We start from the raw sequence: 13334 nt of genomic DNA, 5'->3' as shown, positions 1-13334 counted from the left end.
AATGACAAAGCAAAAACAGGTTTTTAGAAATGTTTGCAAATGTATTAAAAATTAAAAATAACTTAAATATGACATTTACATAAGTATTGAGACCCTTTACTCAGTACTTTGTTGAAGCACCTTTGGCAATGATTACAGCCTCTTCTTGAGTATGACGCTACAAGCTTGGCACACCTGTATTTGGGGTGTTTCCCACATTCTTCTCTGCAGATCCTCTCAAGCTCTGTCAGGCTGGACGGATGGGGAGCTTTGCTACACAGCTATTTTCAGGTCTCTCCAGAGATGTTCATTCGGGCTTTGGCTAGGCCACTCAAGGACATTCAGAGACAACAGCGTTGTCTTGGCTGTGTGCTTAGGGTCGTTGTGCCATTGGAAGGTGAACGTTCCCCTGCAGTCTGAGGTCCTGAGCACCCTGGAGTAGGTTTTCATCAAGAATCTCTCTGTACTTTGCTCCATTCATCTTTTCCTGACTAGTTTCCCAGTCCCTGCCGCTGAAAAACACCCCCACAGCATGATGCTACCACAACCACTGTAGGGATGGTGCCAGGTTTCCTCCAGACTTGACGCTTGGCATTCAGGCCAAAGAGTTCAATCTTGGTTTCATCAGAACACATTATCTTGCTTCTCATGGTTTGAGAGTCCTTTAAGTGCCAACTCCAGTTGAGTTGTCATGTGCCTTTTACTGAAGAGTGGCTTCTGTCTGGCCACTCTACAATAAAGGCCTGATCAGTGGAGTGCTGCAGAGGTGGTTGTCCTTCTGGAAGGTTCTCCCATCACCACAGAGGAACTCGAGAGCTCTGTCAGAGAAACCATTGGGTTTTTGGTCACCTCCCTAACCAAGGCCCTTCTCTTCCGATTGGTCAGTCTTGGTGTTTCTTGGGGCTCTTCGATGCTGCAGAAACGTTTTGGTACCCTTCCCCAGATCTGCGCCTCGACACAATCCTGTCTCTGAGCTCTATGGACAATTCCTTCCACCTCACGGATTGTTTTTTTCTCTGACATACACTGTCAACTGTGGGACCTCATATAGACAGGCTGTGTGCCTTTCCAAGTCATGTCCAATCAATTGAATTGACCACCCGTGGACTCCCATCAAGTTGTAGAAACATCTCAAGGGTGATCAACGGAAACAGGATGCACCTGAGCCTCAATTTCGAGTCTCATAGCAAAGGCTCTGAATACTTATGTGAATAAGGTATTTAAAAAATATATATATATACATTTGCAAACATTTATAAAAACTTGTTTGTGCTTCGTCATTATGGGTTATGGTGTGTAGATAAATTAGGAAAACAATGTACACAAGGAGAAGCAAAGACAGACAGAGTGAAAACAGAGGAGAACAAGAAGCACATACACAGACAGACAGACAGACAGACAGACAGACAGACAGACAGACAGACAGACAGACAGACAGACAGACAGACAGACAGACAGACAGACAGACAGACAGACAGACAGACAGACAGACAGACAGACAGACAGACAGACAGACAGACAGACAGACAGACAGACAGACAGACAGACAGACAGACAGACAGACAGACAGTCAGGGGGGGGGTGCCAGTGCTGAATTTATGTCCCAGCCCTTCCCTGGCTATGCCGAAATGTATATAGGCGGACACAGTCAGTTTCTCTATAAAATCCACTTCTCGTTCCTCATCCTCAGGCATTCCGCTCTCCGGGTTTTCTAGCTTGCCTCCTTCTCGTCCAAACTCACACACACTGTCAGAGCGCGGAGTTGACAACCTCTGTCCACTTCAGCCGTTGCGAGGCAGCCTGCTCTTTCCTCAGCTGAAGCTCTCATTGACTCGGGTCTGTGTCCTCGTGCAAGGCTGCTGAAGAAGCTCTGAGAATCCGTTTTTTTCCTTCTCTCTTTGCTTCTGTATCCCTCAGATCGGACTCATCAACGCCTCATTACAGCAGAGCTCCTAAAGACAAGAGAATACAAAATAAGTGAACGTTTAATTTCAAGACTTGTCACTGCCTACTAATACTCTTCACAATGTCTGGCGATGATGCACCTGCTCAGCAGCAAAACGCCGAGGAAACGAAGCAAGAGAATGAACCCAGCGACGAGCCGAAAGCTGAGTCTAAGCCGGAATCACCGCCAGTCAGTTCAACCGAGGCGGCAGCCACACCGGCGGCGACCGAGAAGGTCCCCGAGGAAGAGCAGTTTACCTACCGCTCCCTGGTCCTTTCCGGCTACGGAGGCTATGATAAGGTGAAACTGCAGGTGAAGAAGGGGAAGCCGGCACTCAAGGCCGGAGAAGTCATGGTGCGGGTCAAGGCATGCGGGCTGAACTTTGCCGACCTGCTGGCCCGGCAGGGTCTGTACGACCGGCTGCCGTCCCCGCCTGTCACGCCGGGGATGGAATGCTCCGGGGAAATCGAGGCTGTGGGAGAAGAGGTGACGGATAGAAAAGTAAGCGCGCCGCATCCTCTCCGCTCTCTCCTCTCCATCTCTCTCATTTCACCTGCTTCTGAAGCCACTGTCCTAGAAATGATTTAGCCTAGTCCTATGATTGCCTAGTAAACCTGACCATTTGACAATTTCCATGACCAATAATATGTTGTCGGCTACTTTGTTCCAAAGAAAGCACATTTGGTTAACTCATTTCTTGAGATATTTGGGTTCATATCAGGATGCTGTCTGATTTAGGGCGTGTCAGTCTTTGCTGTTTTGAACTAACAATTCCGTCTCACATGTGTTCATGTTAGTCATCTATTACCAGCATCACCATCATCATCACCACCACATTCAACACTAAAAGCCCAGGCCAATACATTTGAATACTAATGTTATCTGATTTCAAAATAAGACGGTCTATTTGTCCAAAGTCTCAAAACGACCAGAGAGTTGGAACAATGATAGCTCACAAGAATAATGTAGTCTAATTTCCCTCCTAATGCTTTGGAGGGTTATTGCAAAGCCCAGTCACTGGTGCGTAAATGGAGAGCACTGGAGTACTCACTCAATCTTCTGAGTGGAAATTTACAAGTCGAGCAGTGCATTTCTTTTTTAAATTATTCTTCCAGCAAAGGACGCGATTGTTTAATTGGCAGTGAGTTCAATGAAGCCAGCGCCCCTCGTCTACCGACAATACAAATGAGTTGCACCGGAGATTGACAGCTCCAAATTGGGAGTCGCGCCAGCGGCGAGACAGCTACCCTGCTGAAAGGCATGTAGCACTCGGTTCTGTGGATTTGGAGAGATTACAATATGCTATCTCTGCGTTTAGGTGATAGAAACATCCGGGGGGTGGACGACGCCACCCAGTAGTGACACGGTTGCCTTTGTTACGGAGAGCGACATTGGCTCACGCACTAAGCGAACTGAAAGGGCGAGGCGCAAGACCACGAGAAGACGAACATTGAAATGATTTCTCTCGATGTCTTTGGGAAAGTCACAAATCACCAACCATTCAATCTTGTGATTTAAAAAAAAAAATCGATTTGAAATTAATATTGCTATATTCTGCATACAACGCTCATCTGATTTTAGGGTATACACGGAGCATACCAAACATTAGGAACACGTACAGAATATGGAGTTGCACCCCCCTTTGCCCTCAGCACAGCCTCAATTCGTGGAGGCATAGATAATGCAAGGTGTGGAATGGGTTCCACAGGGATGCTGGTCCATGTTGACTCCAATGCTTTCCGGAGTTATGTCAAGGTGGTTGGATGTACTTTGGGTGGTGGACCATTCTTGATACACACGGGAAACGTTTGAGCATGAAATACACTGGAGAGTTGCAGTTCTTGCCATAAACCAGTGCGCCTGGCACAGACTATCATACCGGTTCATAGGCACTTAAATGTTTTGTCTTGCCCATTCACCCTCTGAATGGCACACATACACAATCCATGTCTCAAGGCTTAAAAAACCTTCTTCATCCTGTCTCCCTCCCTTTCATCTACACTGATTGAAGTGGATTTAACAGGTGACATCAATGAGGGATCATATAGCTTTCACCTGGATTCACCTGGTCAGTCTGTGTCATGGAAAGAGCAGGTGTTCTTAATGTTTTGTACACTCAGTGTGTTTCCATACTAAGAATATTTTGAAAGGACTGTATTATTTTTCTTGTCTGCTTATCTATCCTATGTCTTCACATAAATCCATTGTCATATAATCAGCATTATCTGTATGATAATGACATCGCCTATGCATGGATCATGCCAGGCTACCTCTCCTTGTTTGAATAGTGTGATGAGTCATGTTTTACTGCTGGTCACATTACTGACTGCATGGCAACACCAACCACATCCTTTCAATGGCGCTAATAGCAACGTATTGTGCCTAACGACCCTTTAAACCTGTTGAATTTATCACAATATCACCATTTAGACACACAGTAGCCTAGAGATATTGTTGCTATGTTATTTGAACCCGAGACCGAACGCCATCGCCGATCAAACTCCATGAGAGATCCACAAGGTTCACTCGGCACAAAGACTTGATGTATATTCATTGCTATTTTTACAACACCAATCGTATGTTCTGATGCTATAACCCTGTTGTCAACCTTCATTGCTCTTAAACAATTGAGGAACCTTTTGTGACAAAACTCATTGACATGAAGGCAAATCAAGTCTAGACTAATTCAAATAAGAACACTCTGCAATTGTTGCATTTGGACCATGTCAACAAGAGCCATTAAATTACAAAAGACAAGGTGCCAGATCAGTCAACGTCTGCGTCCCAATGGCACCCTATTCTCTGTATAATGGCCAGAGGCCCTGGTCAAAAGTAGTGCACTGCATAGAGGATAGGGTGTCATTTGGGACGTACACTAATAAGATCAGTGCACCTCTGTCTCAGCAGGGAGTGGTCATGTCCCTGAAATCCACTGGACCTGAAGATCCGTAGGGATAAGATGAGCATATAGAAGCGTCTATATACCAGAGTTATTGGCTCTGTGTCAGCCTTTGACAGCACATTGGTCCTACAGCACAATAATGGTCCTACAGCATAATATATGATATGACCCATGTCCTATTATATACTTCCCTGGCCTCACTGCACTTTGCTATTTAAGCAGATTGGATTAGAAGGTCACACACAAACGCACGCACGCACGCACGCACGCACGCACGCACGCACGCACGCACGCACACACACACACACACACACACACACACACACACACACACACACACACACACACACACACACACACACACACACACACACACACACGCGCACATGCGCACACATGCTCACACACACACACACACACACACACACACACACACACACACACACACACACACACACACACACACACACACACACACACACACACACACACACACACACACACACACACACACACACACACACACACACACACACACACACACACACACACACACTCACATACACACTCACATACACACTGCATACTACTCCTACCTTCCCCCAACTCCAACTCCCTAAATGAAGAGCCAATCTTCCTAATGGATAGAGAGATCTCTGTGTTTTGGCAGGAGGGAGCTCACAGGGAATGTGCTGACCTTAGTTGCAGTCACTGTTTTTGGGAGGCTTCTGCTCTCTCTCTCTCTCTCTCTCTCTCTCTCTCTCTCTCTCTCTCTCTCTCTCTCTCTCTCTCTCTCTCACACACAGACTCCCAGACACATGCACACATACACACACAGTGTCACTGAGTCTGCAGTGACACAATGACTGGAAGTAGGTTAATACTACAGTGACATCACCCCGAATAACTGCACGAGCAGTGCAGGGAAAGGGGAAAGAGCGAGTAAGTGACAAAAAGAGGGAAATATTCCAAGTTGCACTCTATTACTCATGACTGACAATCCTCAATCAGCACTTTTTTTCACCAAACCCTTTCCTTTTTTGAGAGTATAAGTTTTAGCTGAGCTCTAGTAGGACCTGACCCATATGTTCTCAATTATCTCCCTCCGGCCCACATTGTCAGTCTGGTATTTCCTCCGTCCCTCCTACCTCGCTCCGTTCCGTCCCTCTTGTCCTCCTCTTCGCTACAGATGGGAAGCACACTCGCAGCATGCGTTTTGCACCGTCTGTCTTGATAGTCGGCCACAAACAGCAAAGAGAGGAGAGAATCAGACGCCTGGAAACTTGGAGACAAACAGACGTCGTATTTCTAAGTTGTCGTTCTTGGTCCCTCTCGGTATCTGTCAAGTTTTCTTTGAGTGTGTGTGCTTTCGTCAATGTTATAATTAATTAATAAGGCCCGTTGGGGTGTGTTATATGGCCAATATACTACAACTAAGGGCTGTTCTTCTGCATGAGTGTGGAGTGCCTGGACACATCTCTTAGCTGTGGTATATCGGCTGTAATCCACAATCCCCCGAGGTGCCTTATTGCTATTATAAACTGGTTACCAGCGTAATTAGAGCGGGTAACCAGCTTTTGTCATAACAAAGCTGGTTTGGCATGTTTTGTCATACCGTGGTACATGGTCTGATATACCACAGCTGTCAGCCAATCAGCATTCAGGGCTCAAACCACTCAGTTTATAACAAGCCCTGAATGTTGATTGGATGACTGCCGTGGTATATCAGAGCAAAACGTGAATGACAAAACATTTATTTTTACTGCTCTATTTACATTGGTAACCAATTTATAATAGCAATAAGGCACCTTGGGGGTTTGTGATATATGGCCAATATACCACTGCTAAGGGCTGTGTCCAGGCACTCCGCGTTGTGTCGTGCAGAAGGACAGTCCTTAGCTGTGGAATATTGGCCATATACCACACCCCCTCGGGCCTTATTGCTTAATTATAACACTGACGAAAGCACACATACTCAAAACAAACTCGACAGAACCGAGAGGGACCAAGAACAACAACTCAGAAATTGTCATGATCGTCGTTAGAATCATCGGACCAAGGTGCAGCGTGGTATGGTTTCCACATATTTATCTAGTGAAACGCACAGAACAATAAAGACAGAACGAAATGTGAAGTCAAGGAAGTGCCAACAGGCAACTAAACATAAACAAGATCCCACAAACACAGGTGGGAAAAATAACGACTTAAATATGATCCCCAATTAGAGACAACGATTACCAGCTGCCTCTAATTGGGAATCATACAAAACACCAACATCGAAAAGAAACTAGAACACAATATAGACATAGAAATACTAGATCACCCCCTATTCACGCCCTGACCGACTATACCATAGAGAAACAATGGCTCTCTATGGTCAGGGCATGACAGAAATCATGTCTGTTTGTCTCTAAGTTTGTGACTGTGAACAGTTCTAGCCTATCAGTAACAATACTTGCTATTGTAGTAACGTAGTCATGGTAACAGCTGCAACGGTAGAAAGAGCAGGTAGAATGCACAGATTATAGGTCAAACTCAAGGTAGGTTCCATCCGTGAACAGGGCGGGGCCGTGATCCTGACACATAAAATGCTCCATGGATGACCCTCTCAGCCTCACACGGTTCACACATCAGCAGACGGAAGGGTTTATCATAGTCCAAAACGGTGTTCTAGAATATTGGACCGTTGGCCTTTCAGACTTTGGAAGTTTTAACACGGCTCAAGCAATTTCTCCAACCGTCAACACTTTCAAAAGAATAGAGGAGGCGTGCCGGAGACGCGTTCGCTGGGATTTATGGGCTGTGTGTCAACCGTGGACGGTGGTCTCAGAGCCCTGTAGCTATGTCACAATGGGACGCCTATAATTTGCGCTTAACAATGTCCTTTGTCCTTTAGTCTAACCTAGGCCCCATGAGAACATGAAGGTGCCATCCGGAGTTCACAGCTACTCATGCGTTTGAGACTAGAATCCATGATCTAACCAATTGGGGGCAAATAGTTGATGAGATCGTCAAACCACATAACCTCCGACTTGTGGGCCACATACCTCCAAACCTGAATCACTAGTTGATAAAGGCCATTGGTGTACAGCAGCTGACTCCAAGGCTCTTTGAGAAGCTTCCCCCTCATACACTGTGTGGTGACTTCATTAGAGGCTGGAGAGTCAAGGGGGGAGGACATGAGAGAAGCAGGGGGGGGGGTCACACAGTAACGAGTGCTGTGATAGACAAGTCACAAGGAGGACTTTGGCCAAGAGTGTGTTTGAGTGGGACTCTGTTCTGTGTGTCTGTTGTTCTTCTGTTTGCGTGTGTGCATGTGTGTGTGCATGTGTTCTTCTCGTGTGTGTGTGTGTTTGTGTGTGTGTGACGGCCACTCACATGCCTTACATGGGCACACAGTACTTGCCGATGTAGTTGAGTGTGAGGGTTGAGTCATCAGTGTGTTTTCTGCTAGGCTCCAACGCCTATTGATCCTACCTGCCATGCTGGAGCTCCAATTAACAGACTGAGGGCAATGAGTTTCACCACAGACACGAGGAGATGGAGATGGGGAGAAGGATGGGCAGAGGGAAAGAAAGAGAGATAAAAAGATGAAAGATGTAGACGGATAGAAAAGGACCGAAAGAGAGAAAGAGGAAGGACTCAAAACGCATCAGCTTGAGACGGGGATATAAAGGGAGGGAGAGTGAATGAGAGGGAAGAGGGAGATCTCTCTAATTGGAGTGGATAGACAGACAGCGAGGCGCATCGCTCCCTCCAGACCATTAGAGAGGCCCGGGTGGGCGGGAGGATGGTGGGGAGGCTGGGGCGGGAGGAGTGGGTTTGTTCCTAGGAGGAGAGAGCTTGTCTTGTGCTCAACCATGGAGAAGAATCTGGCAGGGCCGCTGATGAGTGGAGAGCGGCCAGGGGAGAAGATGGGATCCATTGTCCTGTCTCACTGATGAGGAAGAGGGGAAACGGGCAACTCCTCGCACAGGGCCCATGGAGGGAGGAGGAGAGAGGGAGATGGAAAAAAAGAGGGGCTAGGCTGTGCAAGACAGAGAGAGAGACAGAGGGCGATGGAGAGAGAGAGAGACAATTAGAAGAGATACTGAAGGAGTGAGAGGGACAGACAGCGAGGAAGAGTGACAGGTTGAGGGAAAGGGAGAGGAGTGGAGCGAGAGAAGGAAGGAGTCAGATGGATGCAGTGGTGGGGTGGAGGAGGGAGGAGGAAGAAAACAGGAAGAATGTTAGAATGCGGTGGTGGGCTCTGTTTCCTGTGTCCCTGGTGTTTCCCTCCCTGATTGGCCAGTCCTTCGGCAGGGGGGGAAGTTTACAATGGGGCTCTTCCTCCTGGACAGGCAGGAGAGGGTCGGAGGATCCTGCTGCTCTGTTAAGCCCGAATGGGGACACGTCGCCCAAAATGACAAGCAGGGGAGAGGAGGGGAGGGGGGTTGGGGTGATAAGGAGGGAGGAGATAATTGTCAGAGAGAGAGGAGTAGCAGTGGGGGCTAATGCCATATGTTATGTTGTTGACTGTTGTCACAGTGTGTGGTCAGAGTGAATGTGCTAACCTATATAACAAACAACTAATGACAAAATAACTAACCTGACCGCCACAGTCATTTGCATCGTGAACATTTGATTTGTAAAATTCCCCCCGACACCAATCCACAAAACAGCTGATCCCTTGCTTTCCATCAACATATCCACTTGTAACTTGTGAACTAAATGACATGTCTACAGTAGATACACACTAGTTAGGGTTGCAAAATCCCACTAACTTTACCCACATTCCCAGGTTTCCCCCAAATCCTGTTTGGGTGCAGGATTTCCTGCCTATTCCCTCCTGATTCTGCGAACCTTCCAACCAGGGTTCCTAGAAACCTTGGGAATTGTCAGAAATGTACTAGGATTTTGCAACCTTATAGTAAACCATGACACTTTCCCGTCCATGCAGGTGGGTGACAAGGTGCTGGTGCTCAACCGCTGTGGGCTGTGGCAGGAGGTGGCCGTGGTGCCCGCTACCCACACGTTCCTCATCCCAGAGGGCATGACTTTTGAGGAGGCCGCCGCCCTCCCCGTCAACTACATCACCGCCTACATGATGCTGTTTGACTTTGGCAACCTGAGGCCCAACCAGAGCATCCTCATTCACTCTGCTGCAGGTAGGAACCAATCACCATAGACACCGTGTAGGTAGGAACCAATGACCATAGACACTGTGTAGGTAGGAACTAAATGCTATCACTGTTATAGGGACAGAACACAAAACAAGGCACAAACCCCATACAATTGAATCATAAGAAACCCATATAATTAGAGTAAGTACTATTGTAATTTTAATCCAGTGACACACTTATTTCTTATTATAAACTGGGTGGTTTGAGCCCTGAATTCTGATTGGCTGAAAGCCATGGTATATCCGACAAAATGTTTAGTTTTGCTGCTCTAATTACATTGGTAACCAGTTTATAATAGCAATAAGGCTCCTTGGGTGTTTGTGATATATGGCCAAGATATCACGGCTAAGGGCTGTGTCCAGGCACTCCGCCTTGCGTCGTGCGTAAGAACAGCCCTTAGCCGTGTTATATTGGCCATATATCACAAACACCCAAGGAGCCTTATTGCCATATACCACACCTCCTCGGGCCTTATGCTTAAATATACACCCGCAGGCCAGCAGGGGGGTCTCTGCCATTCCAAGGAACATACAGTACATGCATACAATGTGAATATGAATACATTCATTGGGAAAACACAGTGATAATTGATAAGTCTTGAATGGTGTATAGTGCTGTCCAGTCCAGGTCAAGAATGTTGTGTACTTTGAACACAAGGAAATGCATCAGTCGGATTGTTCCATAGCTCCTGTCTATGATTGTATATTATAACTGTGTGAATTATGAGAAGACGTAGTATTGTAGCTACTATGTAAGAGTACTGGAAATACTACTTAAGATCCAACCCTGTGTGTGTCAGTACTGAGTAGAGCAGAGAAGTGGTGAGAGTTGGAGGAGCACCTGTCACCTGGCTTTTGGGGGTCAGAGTGCACCGTGTGCGGGTGGAGGAATGGGGGAAACGGGGGAGTGAGGGGGTGTAAGCACCTGGGTATGGGTGTGTTGAGGTTTTGAGTGTTTTTGAGCGTAAGAGAATGAGTGTCTCAGTTGTGTGTCAAGGACAAGGCCAGCTGGTCAACATGGAAGGCAGTTCTCTTTTAAATTCTTCCTGTGTGTACAGTACATGCATGCGTGCAGCGTGCATCTGTGTATGTAATGTATGTAACTAGTGCATTTTTTGGAGGTAAGGGAGTGCAAAAATATATATTTAAATGACTAAATAATTTCCTCAATCAATGTTTGTACCGACAGATGTAGCCTATCGGAACTCATTGTAGAATAAGCCTAAAAATGCATCCTCCAATTGCAACTTCTGCCTACTGTATGCCCACACATATTGTCTCAAGAAAATGTTCTATTTGTAATACTCTCAAACACCAAGTTAGGCATACCTCATTTCAAAATAGGAATGATAAGGATAATTCTTCAGGTTTTACCGGGTGAAACATCCAAACTGCATCTGCATCAGTAAAATGCAAATTAATCATTATGGGATCTTGCGAGACATTGATTCTGCTTTGATCCAACTTTACAAAACGAGCATCACTGTGAGAAGTGATAATATCATATTTGTAATAACAACAAGTGATGACCAGGGCTATCAGGCGTAGGCGACATATCTTGATGAGTGCTATTTTAAGTGATTGGAGAGCCCTTCCTGGTGCTGAAAGGACAGCGCCAGAATCGCGCAACGTTGTTAAAGAAGTTGAACCAACTTGTGTTCCTGAAGGACAGCTCTGTCATTCGGCCAGTTCAGGAACAAACAACAATCATTTCCCGTATAACCGAATAGGCCTACGACTACGTGGGATAGCTATTGGTAGGCTATAGCCTAATCTAAATATAATTACATATAGCGTACTATCATTGCACTGTTTGCGAAGAGAGCTTTCGTTGCGAGTAGGCATTTCATTGTATTGTGTAGCGTACACTACGCCGTATCATAAATCAACTTTGATTTGATTAGCTTGAACACACGGTTACAGTATACCACATTACAGAAGAAAAGTCAACAGAGGTCAACTATCAATTCATGGAATTTATTTGCACAGATTAAACATGCTATCAAATCAATTGACCAAGTAGTGAACAGAAATCATTACTGCGTAGAAATTCAGGAAATTCATCAAATCAAGTTTTTGGTGTCAATAAACTATAACCTATATGCATTATTACCTCCAACTTGGCCCAATTCACATTTACTGTAAGAGTGTATGGTTTCCATCTATTGGTTACACAGACTTTTGGCCTCCCATCCCATTCCCATTCTAACCACCTCATCGCTGGCTTCGTATTCATGTTGCTTGATGAAATTGCTGAACAATACGATCTTGTTGCCATCTGATGCACATGCAGATGTCATAAATCAGCACTGCAGAGCTCTCCCAGTACTATGCAGTGCCTTGATTGTATTACGGTTGATGATATCTGGAAATGTGCATGTACATCCTGGTCCACCTACTGTTGCTAGCCCCAATTCTGACGTGTGCTCTGATATCTGCTTCACTGATTTCTCCTCTCATAAAAGCCTGGGTTTTCTGCACGTTACCACTAGAAACTTATTACCTAAAATGAATCAATGGAAAGTGTGGGTTCACAGCTCCAATCCAGATGTGTTGATCATTACTGAGATGTGGTTAAGGAAGAGTGTTTTGAATACTGATGTTAGCCTTTCTGGTTATAACCTTTTTCGGCAAGACCTTTCAAAAGTGGGGGAGTGGCAATCCTTACCAAGGATCACCTTCAGTGCTCGGGTTGTCTCCACCAAGTCTGTCCCCAAACAATTTGATTAGCTGGTTTTAAGCATTAAACTTTCAAATAGCCCTCCATCAGCACTGGCATGTACCCTACCTGCCCTAAGCTCCCTCCTGGCCCTTTACACTAAATCTGAATTTGTCCTGCTAGGTGACCTAAATGATTCTTGGACCTTCTTTTTGATATTTTCAGTGGTATAACAAACACGCCCGCATAAAGAAAATGAGAATTAAAACCAGGTTCAGCCCCTTGTTCAACCTTGACTCCACCTCAAGAATTCTATTTGGCGAAATGCTCTGCATACTCATACTCAGGCTGACTGGCTCTTGTTCATGCAAATGAGAAATAAGTGCACTCAGGCTATCCGGAAGGCCAAATATAGTATAGTTACTTTAAGGAGCAGTTCTCTCTCTGTTGGTCTAACCCCAAGAAGTTCTGGAAAATGGTTAAAGACCTGGAGAAATAAACCCTCCTCCTCACAGCTACCCATGTCCCTTAAAGTTGATGATGTGGTTGATACTGACAAGAAGCACATGGCTGAGCTCTTTAATCACCACTTCATTAAGTCAGGATTCCTATTTGACTCAGCCCTGCCCCCTTGCCCGTCCAACATGTCCTCATCTCCCACCCCTTCTAATGTGACTATCCCTGATGC

The 13334-nt window shown here is 45.8% G+C and overlaps 1 protein-coding gene across 1 annotated transcript in view; it reads left to right on the top strand.

The window, feature by feature from the left end:
• The first annotated feature begins 1687 nt into the window (after window positions 1-1687).
• The window catches only part of LOC124016033 (synaptic vesicle membrane protein VAT-1 homolog), a 41323-nt gene continuing 29676 nt past the window's right edge, over window positions 1688-13334 (top strand). Inside the window, exons 1-2 of the mRNA XM_046331551.1 lie at window positions 1688-2425; window positions 9766-9973. Coding sequence (XP_046187507.1) covers window positions 2006-2425; window positions 9766-9973 — 628 coding nt within the window. The 5' untranslated portion in view covers window positions 1688-2005. The remainder of the gene's footprint in view (window positions 2426-9765; window positions 9974-13334) is intronic.

Source organism: Oncorhynchus gorbuscha, linkage group LG26 (assembly GCF_021184085.1).
Source record: "Oncorhynchus gorbuscha isolate QuinsamMale2020 ecotype Even-year linkage group LG26, OgorEven_v1.0, whole genome shotgun sequence".
Taxonomy (NCBI): Eukaryota; Metazoa; Chordata; class Actinopteri; order Salmoniformes; family Salmonidae; genus Oncorhynchus; species Oncorhynchus gorbuscha.
Note: the sequence above shows the minus strand (reverse complement) of the source record. Positions and strands in the feature narration are given on the sequence as shown.